At 42.4% G+C, this 25,580-nt stretch overlaps 1 protein-coding gene across 3 annotated transcripts in view; it reads right to left on the bottom strand.

Moving 5' to 3' along the window:
• Positions 1 to 25,580, bottom strand: part of TBC1D22A (TBC1 domain family member 22A) — a 443,842-nt gene that overhangs the window by 367,940 nt on the left and 50,322 nt on the right. For all 3 annotated transcript variants that reach the window (XM_073328376.2, XM_073328375.2, XM_073328374.2), the window contains exon 5: positions 3,918 to 3,988. In XM_073328376.2, the coding sequence (XP_073184477.1) occupies positions 3,918 to 3,988 (71 nt within the window). The remainder of the gene's footprint in view (positions 1 to 3,917; positions 3,989 to 25,580) is intronic.

The raw sequence follows: 25,580 nt of genomic DNA on the forward strand, positions 1-25,580 counted from the left end.
CTCGGGCATGCAGAAGTGAAATCAGGAAGGTCAAATCACACCTGGAGTTGCAGCTAGCAAGAGATGTTAAGAGTAACAAGAAGGGTTTCTTCACGTATGTTAGCAACAGGAAGAAAGTCAAGGAAAGTGTGGGTCCCTTACTGAATGAGGGAGGCAACCTAGTGACAAAGGATGTGGAAAAAGCTGATGCACTCAATGCTTTTTTTTGCCTCTGTCTTCACGAACAAGGTCAGCTCCCAGACTGCTGCACTGGGCAGCACGGCATGGGGAGGAGGTAACCAGCCCTCTGTGGAGAGAGAAGTGGTTCGGGACGATCTAGAAAAGCTGAACGAACACAAGTCCATGGGGTCGGATGCGCTGCATCCGAGAGTGCTAACAGAGTTGGCAGATGTGACTGCAGCGCCATTGGCCATTATCTTTGAAAACTCATGGCGATCAAGGGGAGGTCCTGGACGATTGGAAAAAGGTTAATGTAGTGCCCATCTTTAAAAAAGGGAAGAAGGAGGATCCTGCGAACTACAGGCCAGTCAACCTCACCTCAGTCCCTGGAAAAATCATGGAGCAGGTCCTCAAAGAATCAATCCTGAAGCACTTACATGAGAGGAAAGTGATCAGGAACAGTCAGCATGGATTCACCAAGGGCAAGTCATGCCTGACTAATCTAATTGCCTTCTATGACAAGATAACTGGCTCTCTGGATGAGGGGAAAGCAGTGGACGTGTTGTTCCTTGACTTTAGCAAAGCTTGACAAGGTCTCCCACAGTATTCTTGCCAGCAAGTTAAAGAAGTATGGGCTGGATGAATGGACTATAAAGGTGGATAGAAAGTTGGCTAGATTGGCTCAACAGGTCGTGATCAATGGCTCCATGTCTAGTTGGCAGCCGGTATCAAGTGGAGTGCCCAAGGGTCGATCCTCGGGCCGGTTTTGTTCAGTATCTTCATTAATGATCTGGAGGATGGTGTGGATTGCACCCTCAGCAAGTTTGCAGATGACACTAAACTGGGAGGAGATGTAGATACGCTGGAGGGTAGGGATAGGATACAGAGGGACCTAGACAAATTAGAGGATTGAGCCAAAAGAAATCTGATGAGGTTCATCAAGAACAAGTGCAGAGTCCTGCACTTAGGACGGAAGAATCCCATGCACTGCTACAGAATAGGGACCGAATGGCTACGCAGCAGTTCTGCAGAAAAGGACCTAGGGGTTACAGTGGATGAGAAGCTGGATATATGAGTCAACAGTGTGCCCTTGTTGCCAAGAAGGCCAATGGCATTTTGGGATGTATAAGTAGGGGCATTGCCAGCAGATCGAGGGACGTGATCGTTCCCCTCTATTCGACGTTGGTGAGGCCTCATCTGGAGTACTGTGTCCAGCTTTGGGCCCCACACTACAAGAAGGATGTGGAAAAATTGGAAAGAGTCCAGCGGAGGGCAACAAAAATGATTAGGGGACTGGAACACGAGTTATGAGGAGAGGCTGAGGGAACTGGGATTGTTTAGTCTGCGGAAGAGAAGAATGAGGGGAGATTTGGTAGCTGCTTTCAACTACCTGAAAGGGGGTTCCAAAGAGGATGGATCTAGACTGTTCTCAATGGTAGTTGATGACAGAACAAGGAGTAATGGTCTCAAGTTGCAGTGGGGAGGTTTAGGTTGGATATTAGGAAAAACTTTTTCACTAGAAGGGTGGTGAAACACTGGAATGCGTTACCTAGGGAGGTGGTAGAATCTCCTTCCTTAGAAGTTTTTAAGGTCAGGCTTGACAAAGCCCTGGCTGGGATGATTTAATTGGGGATTGGTCCTGCTTTGAGCAGCGGGTTGGACTAGATGACCTCCTGAGGTCCCTTCCAACCCTGATATTCTATGGCAGTATAGCAGAACAGCAGCAGTGAATTAAAAACTTAAAAGGTAAATTAAGTAAATTTTAAAAACCTTCACACGCCACAGTTCCCTCCATAGGATCAGCCTCCTCAATCCTAGTCTGAGTTGCTGGGATTCAGGATTGAGTACATCAGGGCAGGAATCAGGCTTTCCTTTTCCCTAGCCAGCATCAGTCGCAGACAGATTTTGGCTTTCCAGAGACATCTCTTTACTGGGCTTCTCATGCTTATCCTTCAATAAGTCTTGGTAGTCATATTCAGGGAAGTGTGGGGGTAGTGAAGCAGTGACCAGCAGGCTCCTCAAGTTGCCTGGTTTTGAGTGATTACGTAGTTATGTAAAATCCTGTGCAGCTCCTGTGCAAGCAGGTGTTTATCCAGCACTGTTCAGCATCCCAGTCATGGCCCCTTGTGGACATCTGCCCAGTAATATCCACAAAACGGTCTTTGTTCTGTAGGCTGGCCACAGGAGCTTCATGCACCAATACTTCTCCCCAAATGGCGATAAGATCCAGCATCTTGGCACAGCTCCAAGTAGTTGCTCAAAACATATTGTAGGACCTTACGCCGCATCATCACAGGTATTGTGATCAACTGGGATCCAGGAACAAATGGATGAAGTCTGGCTGTGCACCATCTTATAAGCAGGGGTGGCGGCATCCAGTCAACTTGACCGCAGGGCAGAGCATGGCACGCATAGCCAGTGGAAGACTACCAAAGTAGCTCGCAGCAGCATTGCATGCATACAAACAATAGTCCGGACTAACTCGCTTTCCAGCAAAGTTAATTCACTTTGCAAGAGGACTCCACAGTTCATGCTAAATACAGAGTCAGTGTACTCAGGGCCGGCTCCAGGCACCAGAAAAGGAAGCAGGTGCCTGGGGTGGCCAATAGAAAGGGGTGGCACTCCGTCCGTCATGGGGGCGGCACGGCCGGTTTTTCAGCAGCAACTCGGCAGTGGGCCCTGCAGCCCCTCTCTTCCTCTTCAGCGGCACTTCGGTGGCAGCTCAACCAGGCTTGGTTTTTGTTTTGTTTTTTTTGTCCGCTTGGGGCAGCAAAATAGCTGGAGCCGGCCCTGAGTGTACTACAATGAATTCCCTCATGTGTATGCAAGCAATTTCAAAGTGAATTAACTCATATGCTGCAGATTAAACTCCCTATGTAAACAATCAGTTTAACTGTCCTATGTGTAGACATGCCCTCAGTTTCAAGAGAAACTCACATTACTCAGTTCAAAGCTCTGACTTCAAATTTTGAAATATAAAATAAAAGTGATTGCACACTGTGCTTAATTTTAATTGCAAGAGACTATTTAATCAATAAATATTCTCTGTTAAAAACTGCATATGCATTTAGAATTAGAAAGCACTACACAACCAATTTATTAGGACTCATTAGCAAGAGAGATTGCGTCTGATTTCCTTTCTAACGCTGAAAATCAGACCCAATCTGAAGTGAACACTTAGCTTTCCTTTTTTGAAAAAATAAATCATCAGGGAATACAATCTAAGCCTTCCCTGAAAAATTTAACAGTGTTAAACTCTTGTGTGCATAGCTCAGAATGTTAAACAGACCTTAAGTTCATGAACATTTGCTGATAAAGTCTCTTCTACATTCTCTACAGTGTAAGCACTGAGTCTTTTCAATGCAAGTGGCTTTACCACTCCCTTCCCCTACCCCCCCATCATGTACAGATAGAAAATAGGTAAAACACATATTTATGACGACGATTTTCAAGTTCACACTTTGCTAACTAAACACTCTTAGCTAGAATACATCATACTTTTTGTGGGAAGCTAACAATTTTGAATACACACATTTAAACAAAAAAAATTAAAGTACACCAGTTATTTACTACTTATTGTCATTGCCTCCTAATTTGACAAAACAAGCTTGAAACTGAACAAATAATATAACTGTATTCTTTGCTTTTACCAGTCAGTAACATGATGCAATAATTTGGAGTATCACTAATAGGCTATAACTCCAGCAAAATTCTTCAGTGACAGAAACAAAGCAATTATTGCCACAAACAGAACTTACTGAAAGAAGCTTCCACGTGATCGGGCGAACCTGTTTAGGAATTCCAGACCAACTCAGCTTCCGTAATTCATCTGTCAAACAAAATCAATTTCATGAGAAGTCAACAACACTTTACTAATGAATATTTATCAATACAAGCAAATTAATATAAAGTTGTTAATAATATTTATCAAAATACAAGTAAAATCAGAATTACACAATATTGCTGTGAATTAAAAAGGTATTGCATATGAGAATCCATACAGGTGCCTAGGAAAAATAGATATTTGGTGTGATAAGGTAGTTTCCTGGTATATTTACCTACTGTTATTTCTTACCATACATGTTGTATATTAATATGCACAAGAGAGACTTGATGTAGGCTCTACATATACTGATGTTGATTAAAAGGTGACAATTAGTAATAACCCAAACAGCAATGTTTCACTTTCTGATGCTGGAATTTAATCTTAAATTTAAAAAAGTTATTTCCATTTCCAGTCATACTTTATAACTTTATAGATAGTTCTCTAGAGAACTGTTTCCAAGAGAGCATATCCAACACAGTATATCCAACTAAACCAAATACAATCCCCTCTAAAACCACTGAACATCTATCCAGCCAGAAGCACTTTCATTACTTTCCTGTACGAATTCTGTGTTTAATCTATAAAATGCATGAAAATGTTGTGAAAACAAAAAAGTATGAAAAATATTTAATGACAAGAGATACATAACAATGCCTGTTAAGAAACCTAGAACTTCAGGATTTAATTATAAGCAAGACAGTCTCTTGGTGCTTCTCATTGTAGGCAGAAAGTGAGGATGAAAATCCTACATTATGGCCAAGTGATTAGATTTATTGATTTAGGTTCTACACATAAATATACACAATTTTTACATTCTAGTCAGTCTTTGAAAACTTCCACCCCAAAAATTGTAATAAGAAAACCCAGAAGTACAGAAAACAAATTATTAGATGATGGGGACTCTGAGGAGACAAAGCAAGTGCCTCCTCTAACTGTGACAGCTTATAGCATATTCTTGACTATTGTTAAATCACAAGGTTTCTGTCACCACAAGCTAGTGTTGTTGCTTTTTTTAGAACATAGCTTTGTTCCTGTTGGAGCTCTGGGTTTACTTCCTGTACACAGCTTTCAAGAAGTTTCACAAATGCGTCTTCAAATGTCATTTTTAATATTCTCTGGATGAGGATTGATTTTTTTTTTTTTTTTAAGTTTTCAACTTTTAAGGGTAGGGAGAGTCACCGTTAAGACAGAAATAGCCATATGTTCTCCAGAACTCGGAGTAAAAACGATGCCCTACCTTCCTCTGCTTGAAATGACTGACACAACCTTAATATTTCTTACAGTTATGTGAACATTTTAAAAGATTTTGTATATTTCAAAAATCCCAAAGTCACTGCTCTGTGCAAAAGCTTTGCATTACTCTATGAAACAGACAAGGATTTTTTTTTCCCCCCCATCTGCCACTTCACTGAGTGGTTTTACTGAATGAGTTGAGTCTTTCCTACTCAAATCAATTTAATTAAATAAATAAAATAAATAAAAGATATCACTCCTATTAGATTTAATGAGATTTTATTTAAAATTACTTGAGTCACCAGTCTTTGAGAAAGCCAATTTTTAAACCTTGTGGGCTGAGTTTATTGGCACAGGTAGTTTCCCTTGGACCAAAACTCTGGAAAGCTACCATCTGTAGCTGGGAGATCTCATGCTTAAATGGCTTCAAGTATCATATCTATGCTGATTATTGACAAATTTCTCTCCATCAGCACTCTCTCACTTTCAATCCTCAATCTTAGCTTGTCTCTAACATCTGTTTGGGGTCTTATTGTCAAAGAAAATGAATACTAGCAAAATCAAACTCCTGACATTTCCTCTCAAGCTTTCTCCATTTTCTTCTTTCCCTAATACTGTCAGCAATACCATAAACTTTCCACATAGTTCAGGACTGATGGATGTTTGTGACTTCTTCCTCTCCTTTGCTCCACACTTCCAAGCCATATTCAAATCATTCTTATGCTTCTACATGTACAAGATTCCTCCTTTTCTTCTGCCTCCACATCAAAGTCTCTCATTCAGGCCCCCATAGCCTGCCTCAGCAATGACAAATACCCTCGTCTCTGGCTTCTCAAACATACCCAGTCGCTCTTCATTCCATACAAAATGCACCTGTTAAAATTATCTCCATTACGTAGTCTGATTGCATCCCCCACCCCTCCTAGAATTCATCCACTGCCTACCATCTGTTATTGCATCAAGTTGTAATTGCTGGTCACCTATTTCAAGGCTTATATATAAATCTAGTTCTCTACTTATTCTCCTTAGTAAAGCTTCATGTTGTCTTCTGTCTCAGCCAGCGTTATCACCCCCATCATCCCATTTGTTGCCTCTCAAACAGTCATCTTTATCCCTTCATTACCTTCTATGTAAGATTGCACCTTCCTGAATTCATTCATAAGGCCCGTATCTTCACCACTTCAAAATCGTTCTTAAAATCTACTTCTGATATGGGGGGGGATTACTAACCTTTCATAACTGTTGTTCTTCGAGATGTGTTGCAGATGTCCATTCCACTCTCTGTGTGTGCACACACCCCACAGTCACCAGAAATTCTTTTCTCAGTGGTACTTGTTGGGACAGCTCAAGCGCCCACCACTGCCACACGGTGCTGGTATAGAGGGCGCAGCTGACCTTGAGCCTCCTCAGTTCCTCCTTTCTGGAACCTTCAATGCAGACAGATAGGAAGGCAGGTCGTGGAATGGACGTGTGCAACAGATCTTGAAGATTACAAAAGGTGAGAACCCATTTTTTCTTCGAGTGATTGCACATGTGTATTCCATTCTTAGTTAAAAAGGCAGAGGGACCAGAGTTCTGGTTCTGCAGTACTGATTGACCAAAATTGACATGATCTCTTGAATACTGACTGATGGTATAATGGGAGGAGAAATTAAACACAGATGACAAGGTTGCTGCTTTGCAAGAGTCCAGCAAGAGTCCTGCACTAGGAATGTCGTTGAGGATGCTTACAATCTTGTGGAATAGGCAGTCAGCTTGTCTGGAGGAGAGACACCTGCTGGATTGTAACATGGGCAGATACAAGAAGTTACCCAAAATTAAATTCTTTGTGCAGGACCTTTCATTCTGTCCGCTTTGGCGACGAACAGCTGGATTGACAGCTGAAATGATTTGGTCCTTTCCAGATAAAAAAAAAATCAGTGCTTGTCTAACATTCAATATGTATAGTTGTTCCTCACCCCTATTTCCATGTGGTTTAAGATACAGGCAAGTAAATTGATTGATATAAAAATTTGAAGTGTCCTCTGCAAACTTGCTGAGGGTAAGATCCATCCCATCATCCTGATCATTAATGAAGATGTTGACCAAAACCAGCCCCAGGACAGACCCCGGGCACTCCGCTTGATACCGGTTGCCAACTAGATATCGAGGCGTTGATCACTACCCGTTGAGCCCAACAATCTATCCAGCTTTATATCCACCTTATAATCCATTCATCCAGCCCATACTACTTTAACTTGCTGGCAAGAATACTGTGGGAGACCATATCAAAAGCATTGCTAAAGGCAAGATATATCACATCCACCGCTTTCCCCATATCCACAGAACTGGTTCTCTCATCATAGAAGGCAATCAAGTAGGTCAAGTATGACTTGCCCTTGGTGAATCCATGTCGATTGTTCCTGATCACCTTCCTCTCCTCCAAGTGCTTCAAAATGGATTCCTTGAGGATCTGCTCCATGATTTTCCCAGGGACTGAGGTGAGGCTGTCACACCCATTGGCCCCCTCCCTCAAGGGGTTCCCTGGAGAAGGCAGATCAGCATTGTATATTGCTAATGCTCTTGCAAGCATTGCAGGCTATTTTGGAAAGGGTCAAAGGTGGGAGTGACCGGTCTGTAGCTCCGTGGATTCTCCTTCATCCCTTTTTTAAAGATGGGCACTATATTTGCCTTTTTCCAATCATCCAGGACCTCCTTCAATTGCCAGGAGTTTTCAGAGATAATGGCCAATGGCTCTGCAATCACATCAGCCAACTCCCTGAGCACCCTTGGATGCATTGCATTTGGTCCCATGGACTTGTGCATGTCCAGCTTTTCAAAATAGCCTTTAACCTCTTCACAGCACAATATGGGGAGGAGGTGAGTGGCCCTTAGTGGTGAGAACTGCAGCAGTCTGGGAGCTGATCTTGTCTGTGAAGACAGAGGGGAAAAAAAAAAGCATTGAGTACTTCAGCTTTTTCCACATCATGTGCCACTAGGTTGCCTCTCCCATTCAGTAAGGGTCCCACAATTTCCATGACTTTCTTCTTGTTGCTAACATATCTGTATGAACCCTTCTTGTTACCCTTCACATCCCCTGCTAGCTGCAACTCCAAGTTTGCTTTGGCCTGCTCAAGCAATATTTTTATACTCCTCCCTAGTCATCTGACCAAGTTACCACTTCTTGTAAGCTTTCTTTTTGTGTTTAAGCTCACTGAAGATTTCTCTGTTAACACGCCTGCCATATTTACTATTCTTTCTGTACATTGGGATGATTTGTTCCTTCACTCTCAATAAGACTAATTTAAAATACAGCCAGCGCTTCTGGACTCCAGCCTCCCAGGGGATCCTGCCCATCAGTTCCCTGAGGAAGTCAAAGTCTGCCTTTCTGAAGTCCAGGGTCCATATTCTGCTGCTCTCCTTTCTTCCCTGTGTCAGGATCCTGAACTCTACCATCTCATGGTCACTGCTGCCCAGATTGCCACCCACTTCTACTTCCCCTACCAATTCTTCTGTTTGTGAGCAGCAGGTCAAGAGGAGCATGGCCCCTAGTTGGTTCCTCCAGCACTTACACCAGGAAGTTGTCCCCATCGCTCTCCAAAAACTTCCTGGATTGTCTGTGCACTGCTGCATTGCTCTCCCAGCAGATGTCAGGTTGATTGAAGTCCCCCATGAAAACTAGAGCCTGTGATCTGGAAACTTTGGTTCGTTGTCAGAAGAAAGCCTTGTCTACCTCATCCTCCTGTTCTGGTGGTCTAAAGTGGATGCTCACCACGACACCACCCTTGTTACTCTTGCCTCTAAACTTGAAGACTCTCAGACTTTTCTCCAGTTTCATAGTGGAGCTCTGAGCAATCATACTGCTCTCTTACGTAAAGTGCAACTCCTCCACCTTTTCTCCCCTGCCTGTCCTTCCTGAACAGTTTACACCCATCCATGACAGTGCTCCAGTCATGTGAGTTATCCCACCAAGTCTCTGTTATTCCCACCACATCACCAGTTCCTTGACTGTAACAGGACTTCCAGTTCTTCCTGCTTGTTTCCCAGGCTTCTTGCATTTGTGTACAGGCACCTAAGATAACTAGCTGATTGCCCTACCTTCTCAGTAGGGATCAGGAGGTCTCCCCTGTTGCACCCTCCTTGGTATCCCACTTACCTCAGGGCTTAGGTCTCCACCTTCAGAAAACCACCTTCCAGGAAAGGTGTAGTAAGGAGCATGTTGGTCCCACAAGTTTAGATAAAACTAAGTTCAACTCTCCGGGGGAAACAGGCTCCCTTATTTGAGGGTACAATCTTTCCAGGCCTTTAAGGAATCTAATTGTCATGTCATTAGAAAAAACAGAACAGTTATCCACATGAGGATGGAAAGCTGATATTGCTGCCAGGTGAACCTTAATAGAAGCAATAGCTAAGCCTTGCTGTTTCAGATGCAGCAGACAGTCGAGTATTTACTGGATGGATGAATGCACTGATGAGACTCTGGTTTGACAAGCCCAGACAGAGAACCATTTTAACAAGTAGGCTGACCTGTTGGAGGGCCTGTTTGCTATCTAGTAAGACCCAGCAAACTTGCTCTGAGCAAGCCTTCTCTTTGGGATTTAACCATGAAACTTCCAGGCCATTAAATGAAGGAACTGCAAGTTCAGGTGGAGCAGCTAACTGTGGTCCTGAGAGATCAGATGCAACAGGAGTGAGATTGGAGTCACCGCTGAGAGGTCCAACAGAGTGGAAAACCACTGTTTGCAAGACCATGCTGGTGCTAATATTAATTAATTAATTTAATTATGATCTTCAGTAGCACTCTGCACAGGAGTGGGATTGTGGAAAAAGCAAAATAAAGCTTTCCTATACAGGGTACCAGGAAGGCTTCTGTGACAGAACCCAGGCTGTGGCCACGTATAGAGCCGAAATGACGACATTTTCTGTTGTACTTGTTCACAAATAGGTTTATTTGGGGACTACGGCACTGCTGGGAAATGCATCTGACTACATCCAGGTGAAAAGAGCACTTGTGGTGACTGAGGAAGACCTGCTCAGGCAAACTACTAGCTCATTCTGCACCCCTAGAAGGTAAGATGCCTTGAGGTTGATTGAATGGACTATGCAAAATTCCCATTGGTGAATTGCTTTCTGACACAGGAAGAATGATCGAGCTCCTCCCTATCTGCCGAGGTAAAATATCAGTGTGATGTTGTCCATAAGGACAAACAGGTTTCTCCCCCAAAATGAGGTAGGAAAGCCTGTCTGTCAGTCACAGTCACTCTGGAAAGACCTCCAGTTGCTAAAATACTGAGCAGGTAGTGAGAGGATTCTTTTACTTCCTCCACATGTAGGCCCAGACTTAAGGCAACCCTCTAATGATTCCTAGTGCACCTTATAGTCATCTGGGGGAGGCAACATGCCTGCCTGCCCCCCCCCTCCCCAAGAGGGGAGGAGGAAGGAGGTGGCCAGCACTGGCTTGGATGCTCTTCCTCCCTTTATTGATCTGCAGCGTTCTGTGGAGCCAGCTCTTGGAGTCTGGTACCAGGCTCAGTACTGCAAGCAGGAATGGCATTTCCAAGATCACCGAACAGGAGTGCCTGGAATATAATACAGAGAATGGGGGAAAGCCCTCTGGACAGTTGTAGGCTCCCAAGACCTCCTGGCCAACTACTCAATGGCATGCCTGCGATAGGATCTATGGAACGGTGGAAACATTTGGAGGAGGAGCAGCAAGCAAGCAGCTCCAAAGATGGGAAATGTACGACCTGACCTCAGATTTGGAAGACGACTCTTTCCGCTGACAACAGTGGTGTACTTCCAGACAGTGCTGGCGACTGGTGCTGAGGCCCACAAAGCAGCAAGCATTGGGGTACATTTGATGGTACCAAAGGGCGAGCAATCAGGGGTACATGAGGCTAGTATAGTACCAAGTGTTGTAAACGCCTCCAGCGTGGTCAGTATGGTGGGGTGTCGCAGATGCAGAAGGGACTCCTTCGGCTCCAGACTTGATGGAATCTACCAAGGTGCTGGAGTCAATTGTGCCATCTTCAGAGGAGTGTTTTGACTTAGACTACACTCTGCTCTTATCCCCTTGCCTAGCAGACTTCGATACCAAGGTTCTCTCCCTTTAGGCAGTGCACTTCTTATGCCTCTACTTAGACACTGGGGATGGTGAGTGGTGTCAGGACTCAGACAAAGTAGGAGGAGCACTCCTTAACAACTCCGAGACACTTGGTGCCAAGTCCGACTCACCTGGCTCAGATGAATAGAAACTATAGCTTGGCTTCACAATCTTTTTCCTGCGAGGTTTAAAGTCCCTGCACGTTTGGCAACACTCTCCAATATGAACTTCCCTGTGGCACCTCAAGCAATTTGAGCGCACAAGCATAGCCTTCGTGTAAGAAATGCAGGGCTTGAAGCCCAGTGACTGAGGCATCCCTCAGCACCTGGGAGTCAACCGAAAACCTCAGCTGGTAAAAAACAAGCTAAACAGTAATAACCTTAATAACACTATTTACCATACAAGAGAACATTGTCCACTGAGGGAGCTTGCAAATGCAAGAAGAGCAATTCCAATGACTGTCAAAGGCAGTAAGAAGGAATGGAAGGGGCTCAGGGTTTCCTGGGCCCTTTATACCGATGCCAGAAGTGGGCAGCTGCACACAAGGTGTGCAAGAAGGGTAACACGGGGGGGGGGGAATTCAGCAGCTGCGTGAAGAGAACGAGCACCCTTTTGCGTGATTGCGTTCTTGAAGAGCCTATAATGCATTCATTTGTATACAAAATCCTTCTGTCATTCCCCTTTCTTACCCTACTCATCTGTTTCCCTCTCTATTCCTAGGATTGAGCTCCTCAGGGAAGGGAATGTCCCTTGTTTAAACGATAAATTCCTTGCGCCATTATGGCATACTGTAAGGAAATAAAATAATCCAGTCTCCCAAGTCTCTCCATCCCAAATGCCATTTTTCCTATTGCCTCACCAGAAGACCTCTTCTATCATAGAATCACAGAAGATTAGAGTTGGAAGAGACCTCAGGAGGTCATTTAGTCCAACCTCCTGCTCAAAGCAGGACCAACCCCAACTAAATCATCCCAGTCAGGGCTTTGTCAAGCCGGGCATTAAAAACCTCAAAGGACAGAGATTACATTATTTCCTTTATCAGTTTAGAAACTACCCCTTTTACTGAGATCTTTCCTGCAGTGATCCAATCTAACTCTTTCTCCTAGTATACTATGGCTCCCTCAATTCTCCCGTGCACCTCATGTGCACGCTTACCTGTTGCTCCCACTTTCAGCTCCCATTTCACTCTGTGTCCACATCCTTTTGGGCCATGTGACAGAGTGCTAGCTATGAAAGCCTGAGTCAGCACTCTGTTCACAACAGCTACAATCAGGCATAGCAGATCGGAGCTAACCAGGCAGACCTGTGCCTAATTTGTGCGTGGGGCAGGGCAGAAAGGCTAATTAAGCCATTAGCCAGAACCCACAAAATAGGCACAGAAGGAAGTGAAAAAAGGGGAAAGCAGGCAGTGAGAGGGAGAGAGATTGCTTTCCCCCTGCTTGTAAAGATATGCTGTGAAGTTGGTGGGACTCAATTATAAATAAACTTCACAGGGTGTTGAACCAGCAAAAAGGGTCTTTGCGTGGTTTGTAGACTGAGACAGAAGCAGGACTGAGGAGGGCTTGTTACAGGCCACCTCTTAATCCTGCTTTATTTTCTCACTCTTTGCCTTTGCTAGGCCAGAACATCAAGTACCCAGTATATCAACAACCTTAATTTTTGAGTATTTGATTTTGCAAATTTAACATTCATTTAATGTAGTTTATGATGCAATTCAAAATACACACTAGATTAAGTCAAGCTTTGTTTAACATATGCCTGTTCATTACCTACTTTTTATTTAATAACAAGGGGACCAATGGGAAAGTTGTAATCAGTCACAAAACCGAAGGTAAGAAAGCGTTAAAGTGTGTCAAAAAGAAAAAGATGAGATTGTGGGGTGGGGGAAGGGGAGAGAGAGAAATTTTTCCACAACTACGTCAAACAGAAACACAAATATTGAAAATGCATTTTAAAATCTTAACACATGTTGGCAACATAGATGCTCAAACAACAATAGTGTATCCTACAAACTGTCAAGAACACGTATGTTTTACACATTTTGATGGGACTTAATTTTGTAATTTGAAGCTGCAAACATTGATATTTTTTCAAGCAGTTAATTTAGAGTTTATGAAAGTTAATTTCTTACACTTACAGCACAGATATTGGATATTTGATTGCATTTAGGAATTTTTACACGTGCAAAATCTCAGTCAAATTATGCTACATATTTTATCTGAAAGACACTGACTCCTTCATTTGCCTGGATATGTGAAATATAAACAGTTATTTTTTCTAATTTGCTGTGGTTGAATAGTTTTCTCCTTATTCCCTGTAATGACTGAAATGTGTATATAATTTTTTGTAATGTATTGCAGAAAATATTCCATCGTAAACAGGAAAAGGTGATTGTAAGACAACAAAAAATTGGTACGGCAACACAAGCATAAGCGTACAATCTGAAATTGCATTTAATTCTTGTTTTTTAGAAAATAACTCCGCTAAAAAAAAAAACCCACATACTAGTGTCCCTTTACAAAACATTTTACAACTTATGCAAAGTATAGTACTGTATTACACATTTTGAATTTTTTTTCCTAAAATTATAAAGATTTAGAAGACATTTTGTTATAACTGGCATCCCTTTTCAAAAGAGCCAGCAGAATCTACTGAACAGTATGTGGTACACAAAACTACAAATCAAACAAAAGCAAGTTCTATTCTATAAATTGACAAGTATTACCAGCTGAAATTGAGTATTTACAGTTAGTTTAAAAATCCTGTTGCAACCAAAAAACCTGTAGCATTAGCAAGATAGGCAACAAAGTCATTCCTACTGAACTGAACGGTAAAGCAAGATAATTCCACCCTCCACTGAACAGTGATTCCGGACCAGTGATTCCAGCCTTTGTTTTCCATTTGTCCACAAGCATCTCTGTCGTTGTCTTCCACTATTCCATACAACTACAAACCCCCTCCACGCCCAAAGTAAGTTTGTAAAGCCACTAACTATACTGTCCATCATCAGATCCATCAATACCCAGGAATTACTTACAGGAAAAAATATTCAAGTTCATAAAAGTTAGATATAGGTACCCATGCTATATTCTAGGAATCTATCCAACAGGTTAACATATACAATAATATAAAAGGACTGCCCATGAATACAGTGACCCAGCTCTCAGCCCAGTCCTGCCAGAAAAGTCTGGGTAAAGAAAAAGACAACATGGGTTTGCAGTGTCCCAGTAGGTCAGCAAATCAGGGTTCTGGCAGAAATGGGAAGAAGAGAAGGGTTCCAGAACAGAAAACTGGAGGAGCCCTCACAAGGAACAGCCTGCCTGCAGTTCCATCTCATTTATACCAAAGGAGCTCCTGCTTAAGTGACTCTGCTGATCACAACTACTGCAATATGTCATGGGGAGAAAAACATTCTCTCAAGTAACCAGATCCCAAAATCATTTAGGGCTTTAGACATTAAAACCTTGAATTACACCCACAAGCTTGTTAGAAGCCAGTGCAGATCCAGGGGTGCTAGTAAAATGTGCTCCCATCACGCAATTCCACTTAAAAAGCAGGTCTCAGCATTCAGCTTGGGAATGGTCCCATGGTGCACAGCACCTGATGCAGGATGGGTACACAGACAATGGAAGCCACCAACAGCTATTTTATTTTACTTATTTGTTTTTGTTTTGATACAGGATATAAATCAAGTTAGACTTGAAACCATCAAATTGTGCATACAGCAGGTCAGATCCTCATACAGGGTAAGTTGGCATAGTGCCATTCAAATCAACTGAGCTACACAAAATTTACAGCAGCTGATGATTTGCCCGCAAAGGCACGCAAGCACAAATCCCTATGACTCTTCATTTTGTCTAGAACTCTTCAGGGCAGGACAATGTTGGTACAGCAATTCCCAATGAATAAGTTGGTCGTATTGAATAAATTCTCATTTATACTACTACCTTTTTTATTATATTTTAAATGCTTTAGTTGTATTCATACAGGCTAGATTTTTTTTTTTTAAAGAAGAGTTTAGATGACGTCACAGACTTCGCTAGGTAAGCCACTCCACTTGAAAAGGGAAGTTCTCTATTCACTGTTGGCGAGTGGATTTGTCAAGCCCCAATTATAGCCCTTCTCACTCCTGTATTACTTCTATCAACCTAAAGAAATTCTCCTTTGAGACTGAAATTTTCCATGCTTGATCTCTTCCCAGAGGTGATTTGAAGAAATTCACTACAGTCTTTTAAAATGTGCTTAAAATGGTTGTTTTGCATTATATAACTAAATTGCCACTTCCCCCCACCCCCACATCAATAACTCAGTAACAGCTCAACTTTGAAACATAGCATATAAGTGGCTCTATAGAAGAGTAATATATGACCTAGTTTGAAAATTTGAGCACCCAAAAACTGTCCTGGAGACATGCAGCAAAAAACTAAGATTGGGATTTCACAATTCAAAAGAACTGTGTATGTATTTTCCCAGAAGCTTTCACCTTAGCTCTTTGAACTAGCCACAGCATGTCTAAGAAAGGGACGCGTGTGCAGAAGGTTCACAGGTGCAGAAGGGGCCTTTATAGTTTCTGATAAATACCGGAACTTTTCCTTGGGGGAAATACATCCTAATGCCAAACCTTTAGGCTCTGTATATACAATGGCCACATCTGAAAATGTCAACATTTGTACACTTTTACCATACAAAATACTAGTGTGGTAAAACTAGGTCAATGATGATTTTTCATATAGCAACCTCTGTACTTCTGGAGGGTTGGAGAAGTTCTGAATGTTTTTGTTAAGTATATGATGCTATTTCAACATGATGCATTACACTGTGCATGGAGAGTGAATGTAGGGTTTAGATATTGTCTGGTAGAAGGGAAGATCTTTAATAGTATGAAAAGAATATAAATTTGGAAGTTGTGTTTCAAATGATTCAGCCTTGTGAAATTCTACTTGCTGTGAGGAAGAGTATAATCCTCACAGTTTGCACATTTGTGCTCTGTTTGGCCAGTATATAATGTAACTAATTCCTACATGTATAATCCTCTTCCATATAATTGTTGGTGGATGTTTGATCAGGATGTCTCTTGAAGACACTTCACTGAAGTTTGTCCATTACAGGTACATCTATTTGTTTCTCATTACTCTGCACAATGAGGAGTGTGTTTGAACTGCAACCAAAGGAAAAAACTGTTACTTGATTTTAAAACATCCAGTGATCCAGTAAGTTTTAACCATTGTGTTGCAACTTTAAACACATTTATAACTATGTGCATGATCAGCAAGAGCATGAAACAAAGGTGGAATTTGAGTATCTTGGAATATTCCAGTGATACCTTACCTTGTTTATTATTTTTCTTTAAAAAAAACTAAGAAATTAAATGCAAAATGCCATACCACAGAAATAAAGTTGGAAATTTGAAATCATAGGATGTCAGGCAATCTAAAAAGTAGTACAAACATTAACTCAGTGAGGTTGCATTAGTGGAGTGTGTTGCTGTTTTATCATTAAAACGTTTAGCTTAATACTGTACTCTTTAGGTTGTTATAAAATTAATCAAGCATGCAGGGTATACAATGTGGTCAATTTAAATGTTTCAGGAAAAGCAAACAAACTGCTGAACTGCCGACAAGCTCATGACACATTCATAGCAATAAAACAAAAATCTTGAAAAGAAAAACACTACAAAAATGATTTGAGCTAAAGTTCACCAATCATGTTTTCATTTTATTGCATCCCAGTCCTGAGTGGCTGTACTGTCTATTTAGACTGAAAGTTCTTTTGGGAAAATGACTGTAGGCACTCAAGTCCCATTGACTTTCAAACAGGACTCGATCTAATTCCTTAAGCTCCACCAGCATCTGCTTGGGTCACTCCCCTGACTCAACTTCAGTCAGCCCTTGCCCCCACTCTTCAGACTCTTGTTCCCCACTCCTTTCCAGTGTTTATGGTCTCCCAGCCTTTTCCCCCATTCACTGTAGGGTGGTCTCACTCCCCATATTACCAAAAGTCCTCCCCCAGCATTGGCTGTTAGCCAAGAGATTTTGATGGGTCTTCAAAACCTTGAACAGTGACTAATAAATAGCACCTTGCATAGAAACAGTAAAGAGCCACAATTACAAATCTCAAGAATTGAGAATCATTTAAAGGAAAAGAGAGTAATCAAAATATATGCACAAGAGCCTGCTAGGGAAAAAATTGAATTTTTATTCTTCCCTCCCAAAGAGGACTAGAGATAGCAAACTCAGCGTCTTCCATATTGCACTCCTGAAGTTTAAATTAATAAATGTAACTGCTGTATCAAGTTCATGTTCTTCTTAGCACCTGCAATTTATATGGATTGGAAGAGGGTGATCTGGACATCAGCAAAGTTATAGTACTCAAGATGAGGAATTATGAGGGCCTAATGTGAATTTAGTGTAGTTGCAAGGTCTGATTTCAGAAGCATCACAGAAGCAGCAGCCGAATTTGAACACATGAGTTAAGGGACAGGGAGAAGTCAAATTTGACTCCCATGTCAAGGTCTGAGTGAAGGATAGTGTTGTCATCTGTGCTATTTTCACTGAGGGAACAGGTAGAGGAGTGGGACTCATTTAGGAAGAAACTAAAGAGCTCAGTCATTTTCAATGTAAGCTCATGGGGAGACATCCAAGAGAGGCTGTAAGAGTCCTAGAGAAAAGATGGTAACTGATGTGAGAGATCACCCTGAGAGATGATCTACAGAGAAAAAAGAGGAAAGGACCCGGGACAAAGGGAAAGGACCCGAGAGACACCCACAGAGACTGGGAGAGAATCCACTGCAAGACGCTGAAGAAGCAAGCAGAAAGATAAGAAAACCTGAAAAACTAACAAAAGCCATAGAAAACAAGACCTCACTGAGGATGTGATCAGTACCAGAAGCAGTAGTGAGATCAGAATACAGACAGATTTGGGCAGGGACAGACTGTCAAGAACAGTTTCAGTGAAGGCATACAGGTAGAAGACTGACTGGATAGGGTCAAAGAGAACTGAAAGATAGAAAGATAGATGAAAAAAAGAACAGAAAAAGGTTAATAGCTGGAAGGGTGAGTTAGGGTTTTTTGGTTTTGAGACAGGCAGAGAATGCCACAACATGGAGATCCTTAGCTGACCATGGTAAGAATCACAGAATCATAGAATATCAGGGTTGGAAGGGACCTCAGGAGGTCATCTAGTCCAACCCCCTGCTCAAAAGCAGGACCAATCCCCAATTAAATCATCCCAGCCAGGGCTTTGTCAAGCCTGACCTTAAAAACTTCTAAGGAAGGAGATTCCACCACCTCCCTAGGCAACGCATTCCAGTGTTTCACCACCCTCCTAGTGAAAAAGTTTTTCCTAATATCCAACCTAAACCTCCCCCACTGCAACTTGAGACCATTACTTCTTCTCCTGTCCTCTTCTACCACTGAGAATAGTCTAGAACCATCCTCTCTGGAACCACCTCTCAGGTAGTTGAAAGCAGCTATCAAATCCCCCCTCATTCTTCTCTTCTGCAGACTAAACAATCCCAGTTCCCTCAGCCTCTCCTCATAACTCATGTGTTCCAGACCCCTAATCATTTTTGTTGCCCTTCGCTGGACTCTTTCCAATTTATCCACATCCTTCTTGTAGTGTGGGGCCCAAAACTGGACACAGTACTCCAGATGAGGCCTCACCAATGTCGAATAGAGGGGGACGATCACGTCCCTTGATCTGCTCGCTATGCCCCTACTTATACATCCCAAAATGCCATTGGCCTTCTTGGCAACAAGGACACACTGCTGACTCATATCCAGCTGAAATTAACCAGAAATTAACATTCTGAAGGGCACTACAGGAGTTTAGTCTGCCTGCAGCTCAAAGGGTCAAAAAACTTGGAGATCCAATAATAGGACTCCACCTCATATGACATTTTTAGAAAAAAGATTTACTATAATCTAAGTGAAAGATTATGAATTTATGCATTACAGTTTTAAACACATGCACGAGCAGAGAGAGCCTAGTAATATTTCTTAACAGCAGCAGGAACCCTTAGCTTCATTTATAAGCCATTTAAAAACCAAAGCTTTGTCAGATGCAACTCCAATATTGTAAGCCTTGAGTGAACACCAAGAGCAGCAACTATTGAGAGATATTAGAAGACTGAAAATGAAGGACCAATGAAGTAGTAAATTAGATATGTCAATATCCAGCTGCGGGAGGTTTCAATTACATACAAGACTAGACGTCAAACGAAGTCTAGCAATCTAGCACTGAAAGGTAAAACTGAATATGACAAACACACACCTTTATGGATGCCTCAAGCCCAAAAAGGCAGCCACCCAATCAGAACAAGTAACAGCAAAATAAGTTTGTGATATTAAGAACTGCTTCAGAAATATCCATTTTACATAGTCTATGTACACAGAATGAAGAAACAAAATTTTCCCTTAACTAAACATGATTACATCTGTAAAAATAGTTTTGGAATCTAACTGTGAGCTCCAGAGTTGGATGAAGAATGAAGGCTCTCCAGCTTCAAAAAGAAAGTGATCTACAACTGTGCTTCCTACTGTTCCATTAGTCATTTTGGACTATTTATTGTTTACCTGTTCCGATCTCTTTTATATTAGCATTCTGGTTTAAAGAAACAGATTGTATGCATCAGTTTATAGATTTTTCCTGCTAACATTTATTAAAAACTCATTAGGGTTTTTTTGCTACAATATACTAAATATACATACTATTTAGACAAAACTATAAAATAGAAAGTACTGTACATAAAGTAAAACAAAATAAGTTGAAATAAGTTGAAATGAACAGTTAAGCTGTTTTTAACACTTTGTTTAGTAATTAGCCAATGCAAAATCAGAATAAATATTTTAAAAACCCTTAGGCCTGGTCTACACTAAAAATTAGGTAGCTTAACTAGGTCACTGAGGGGTATGAAAAATCCACACCTATGAGCAATGTAGGTAAGCCATATAGACAGCCAAGTTGCCATATAGACAGCACTAGGTCTATGAAAGAATGCTTCTGTCAACCCTAGCTACCACCTCTTAGAGAGATTATCTACACCAGGGGTCTCAAACTCAAGTGACCACGAGGGCCACATGAGGACTAGTGCATTGGCCCGAGGGCCACATCACTGACACCCCACCCCTGCTGCCCCCGGCCCCTCCCCTACTCCACCCCTTCTATGGGGCTCCGCCCCTGCCCCCCCTCTTCCCACCCTTTCCCTGCCCCATTCCAACCTCGCCCCCTCCCTGCCTCCAGGGGGAGCAGGAGGGGTGCCGGGTGTGGCAGGGGCCTCAGGGCAGGGAGTTGAGGTGCAGGAGATGTGCAGGGTATGGCAGGGGGCTTAGGGCAGAGAGTTGGGGTGCAGGAGGGGTTCAGGGTGTGGGCTCCAGCCTGGCGCCACTTACCTAGAGCAGCTCCGGGGTGGCAGCAGCATGCACCGGGGCCAGGGCAGGCTCGCTGCCTGCCTGCCCTGGCCCCGCGCCACTCTGCTCCGCTCCAGGAAGCAGCCAGAACCACGTCCCTGGGAGTGGAGGAAGCGGAGGGGGGAGCGGGGGACACACACAGCTCCATGTGTTGCTCTTGCCGCTCCTCCAGGTACCTCCCCCGAAGCTCCTATTGTCCGCAGTTCCCCGTTCCTGGGCAATGGGAGCTGCAGGGAGCGGTGCCTAGAAGAGAGAGAATGCACAGAGCCCTCTGCCCCTCCGTGGCCACAGGGGCATGGTTCCAGCCGCTTCAGGGAGCGGTGCGGGGTTCGCAGCACCACAGGGTAGGCAGAGGGGCATGGGGGAGGGAGGCCGTGGGGAGCTTGGCAGGCCGCACAAAAAGAACCCCACAGGCCGTGGGTTTGAGACCCCTGATCTACACCAATGGGAGAATCCTTCCCATCCACGTAGATGGTGTCTACACTTAAGTGCTAAAGCAGTGGAGCAGGGGTGCAACGTTAGCATTTCAAGAGCAGACAAGCCATAAAACACCAAAACAATGTTTTTATTAAGAACATCCCTAGCAAAAAAAAGTTCCTCCTGAACTTTGTAGCATGTTGGCAGAGAAGCATGCATGGCCATATTGCTACCGCCTATTCTGTTGATAAATAAGATTCCAGCAGCTAGGATCAATCGCGCTAGGTTTGGCAAAAACAGATCAGTCCATTATACAGTTGTTCCTAAAGAAGACTTCAAATATTAGAATGATGGGAACTCATGAACATCGGATACCATTACAAATAATCAGACCAAACCTAACTGGAGAAAAAAATATCTGAAGTTCCAATATTCATTCTCATTTTTCAGACAGATTTTCAAACATGTCAAAGACACTTGTAATGTTGAAAGAGAACATTTGAAGAGAGTGTCTTTTGAGACGTAAAACTTCATATTTTTGCAGAAAAACACTACAAAAATTGTTCACTACCATGCTTTTCAAAAGCTATTTTGTAATCAGAATTGTGTGTCAGCTCGGTTTTTATATAAGAGAGCAAAATGCTGCCCTTATTTTCTAATGGTTGCTGCAAACTGACCTCTGAGGTTTCTACTGCACTTGCATAATGATGGAAGAAAATGTGCATTAGTGTATAATGTTTCTCCAGTAAGACCATGAAAGCATGTAGAGTAAATTGAATAGTGAACTAGAGCAGTGGTTCTCAAACTTTTTTTTCCGCAGATTACTTGAAAATTGCTGAGGGTCTCAGCGGACCACTTAATGATCTTTCCAAATGTTGTCTGTACCACTAGCTAACTATTGTAAAGCACTTTGGATAAAAGCGCTATATAAAAAAAAACCTTAAACTTCTTTCGTTCTACAAATAAAAGCACACTACTCATATTTTAATATCAATAGTCTTACCTGTCAAATGTTATGGATGTGCCTTCTGTCCCCCGCTGAGGCAGCCCCCAAGCTGGGGCTAGGAAGGAGGGCCATCACTCCCCAGCAGCCACAGCCTTGGTCAGTTTACTATGTCGCTCAAAGGTGTGGATTTTTCACACCTAAGCATAAACACTGATTTACTCAGATCCCAGAGATGCTCGACCCTCGATTCTCCCCAGGCCCCACCCTCACTCTACCCCTTTCCCCAACCCCCCCCCCTTCCTGCCCCCCCCACCCCAGGCTCAGCCCCCACTCCTTCTCCCAAGCCCCTATTACCACCTGCCCCTTCCCACTCCTGCTCCACCACTTCCCCGCCCCCTCCCCCACCTCTTCCTGCCTCCCACTCATCCTTCTCCTCCCTAGCACCTCCTGCACACCACTGAACAGCTCATCCGGGCGGGCGGAAGGCACTGGGAGAGAGGGGGAAGACCTGATGTGTGCAGCTGACAGTGGGTGCTGAACACCCACTATTTTTTTCCCCCGTGGGTGCTCCAGCCCCAGAGCACCCATGGAGTTGACGCATATGCCCCTGAGCAAAGTAGCTGGTTTAATCTAATTTTTAGTGTAGACCAGAACCCAATCACTGATTCTACCTCCTCAACAGATTTGAATTAAATGACTATTTCCACTGAGACCTCTGATGCTGAGGTGATTACAGAGACCTATAAGAGTCACACAATGGTATAGTGGCACCCCCTCAAGTGACACATGGCCATGGCCTTCACAGGACTTATCGGTCAACCTCTGGTAACGATAGAGGGGAAGGAACTGTCAATAGCCTTTGATTTTTGGAAAGTCAATATGGAAATCACATGCAATCAGTTTAGATTTCTAATATTACTTCTGTAAAAGTAGAGTCTTATTTTAAGAAAAGCTGAGAGCCTGAACATTTAGAGAGCCCTCAAAGGGTGGAATGTAGCCACAGACTGCCAGTCTGAAAGGCCAGCCTCTTTTTTGGAGGATGAATGTCTAGGATACTAAGGCAATATTATGTATAACTCTTTGCTGAAGAACTGACCAAAGTTCTGTCTTTTCAGAAAGCATTACAGACTTAATTTTCATGGCCATTGTAGGCAAAACCCTGGTAAATCGGTGTTAACAGTTCCCAGTCATCTTCAGACAGGGTACATACATTCTTAGTAAAACAAAGATTTAATGCAAAGAAAACAAATATAAAACACTGTAAATAGTATTTGGAATACTATGAATAACAACTCGCAAACAAAAGCTATTGGACAGTAAGTCTACTGGTGTTTCTCATACAGACTTCCCCACCTTGTTGCTGTCATATATGTACAAATATAAGATTCCAACCAAACATCTACACTTCTGTCCTTTAGAACATGCATCAACACATGCCCTGTGATCTTCTCTTGGAGATGATTTTGTAGTTTTTGTAGCATAGCCATAATATGTAGCATGCGTCACCTCCACTCCTCAGAGCTTGAGAAGATTGGTAGCATTTCAGTCGTAAATTTCTATTTATTTTTTAAAAAATCCTACATTTATAGCCTTCCTCCTCCTTGTGCTGACTTGCTCAGTTCTCGGAGGATGACTGCATGTAAGCTGCCAAGACAGATGGCCTACAATGAAAACTTCCTATACAGCTTCAGAAGTCGCTATTGAGCATGTCTAGTAACTTCCACACCCCATCTCTGGATGTTTCTGACCCATTCTAGCTGAGTTGCTCTGTCCTTCTCTCTGCATGTGTCCACACAGAGTATTCCAACTAAAATCCATCTTTCCTCCCCATTGCTTCTCCACCCTCTCTTTGGGCCAAAGAGAGGGAAATGCTGTGGTATAAAGCATGTGCATTAAAATGCACTTCAGAAAGTGCTTAAATAGTCAATGAAAGTAATGTAAGCAAACATGGAAATAATTCAGTCGTTTATGCTAAGCCAAAATTTCTTTCAAACAATGCCAAGACACTACTCTTCACTCTGCACTATGTATATGACAAATTTGAGATTTTAAAAACAGAAGTTGGTTGAGCTACACAAGTGCAAAATAAAGTGTTTGAAGAATGTGTTTCCCATTTCAAGTAGCAAAAGGATAAAGATTAAAACTAAGAAACAGCACACAAAGCATTTAAGTGGATAAAGAACAAACTATTCATTCACCTTTGACTACACACTTTCAAGCCTCCTGCAAGTAAACAAAATTTAATTAAGTGTTTTCCATTTACAACTACTCCCCTTCTCTGAAAACGAGAATCTGATTCACAGTCAATTTTAAAGGAACTCTTCAAAAAAGGGTCTAATTACACACTGCTTTCTCAATATCATTGATTTCACAGCCAATAGTATATAGGATTTAATTAAGAAAAGGTTACTACTATGTGATATCATACTGATCCTTTTTGTTTTTCTTGATAGTTGAAATAAAACTGATAGTTGTAGGTTGATATTTCTGGCTTTTTTCCCACCCCTTAAACACAAAAATGCAAGAAAAAAGTAAATCTATGAAGACAGGTTTCAGAGTAGCAGCCGTGTTTGTCTGTATCCGCAAAAAGAAAAGGAGGACTTGTGGCACCTTATTTGAGCATAAGCTTTCGTGAGCTATAGCTCACTTCATCGGATGCATTCAATGGAATGCACAGAGAACATGAAACAATGGGTGTTACCATACACACTGTAACGAGAGTGACCAGGTAAGGTGAAGAATTAACACATTGAAGTGTTCTCCGACTGCTTCTGAATCTCTTTGGTCACTCGATTACAGACCTAAAAGTGGCAATTCTTCAACTTCAAAACAGAATCCAATGAGAGACTGCTGAATTGGAATTAATTTGCAAACTGGGTACAATTAACTTAGGCTTGAATAAAGACTGCGAGTGGATGGGTCATTACACAAAGTAAAACTATTTCCCCATGTTTATCCCCCCCACCCTCCCCTGGCTGTTTCTCAGATGTTCTTGTCAATTGTTGGAAATGGCCCACCTTGATTATCACTACAAAAGGTTTCCCCCTCCCCCTGCTCTCCTGCTGGTAATAGCTCACCTTACCTGATCACTCTTGTTACAGTGTGTATGGTAACACCCATTGTTTCATGTTCTGTGTGTATATAAATCTCCCCACTGTATTTTCCATTGAATGCATCCGATGAAGTGAGCTGTAGCTCACGAAAGCTTATGCTCAAATAATTTTGTTAGTCTCTAAGGTGCCACAAGTCCTCCTTTTTAAAAATCTATAATATTTATCAAAGTGAAAGTATGAAAGTGATAGGACACGTTTCCAACAGCATAATTGTTCAGGGTATGTAATAAAAGGGTCAACTCCATCTCGCATCTGCGAGCTCTGCATATACTACTGTACGATACCTTGTTAGCTACAGACCTATACCATTGTACTATACTGGGGAATCATGTTGTACAACCAGTTCCATGGGGCTCCAGAACTATCCTAGATTTTTCAGTACAATCAGTTCACTTTG

The sequence above is a fragment of the Lepidochelys kempii genome, chromosome 1 (genome assembly GCF_965140285.1).
Source record: "Lepidochelys kempii isolate rLepKem1 chromosome 1, rLepKem1.hap1, whole genome shotgun sequence".
Taxonomy (NCBI): Eukaryota; Metazoa; Chordata; order Testudines; family Cheloniidae; genus Lepidochelys; species Lepidochelys kempii.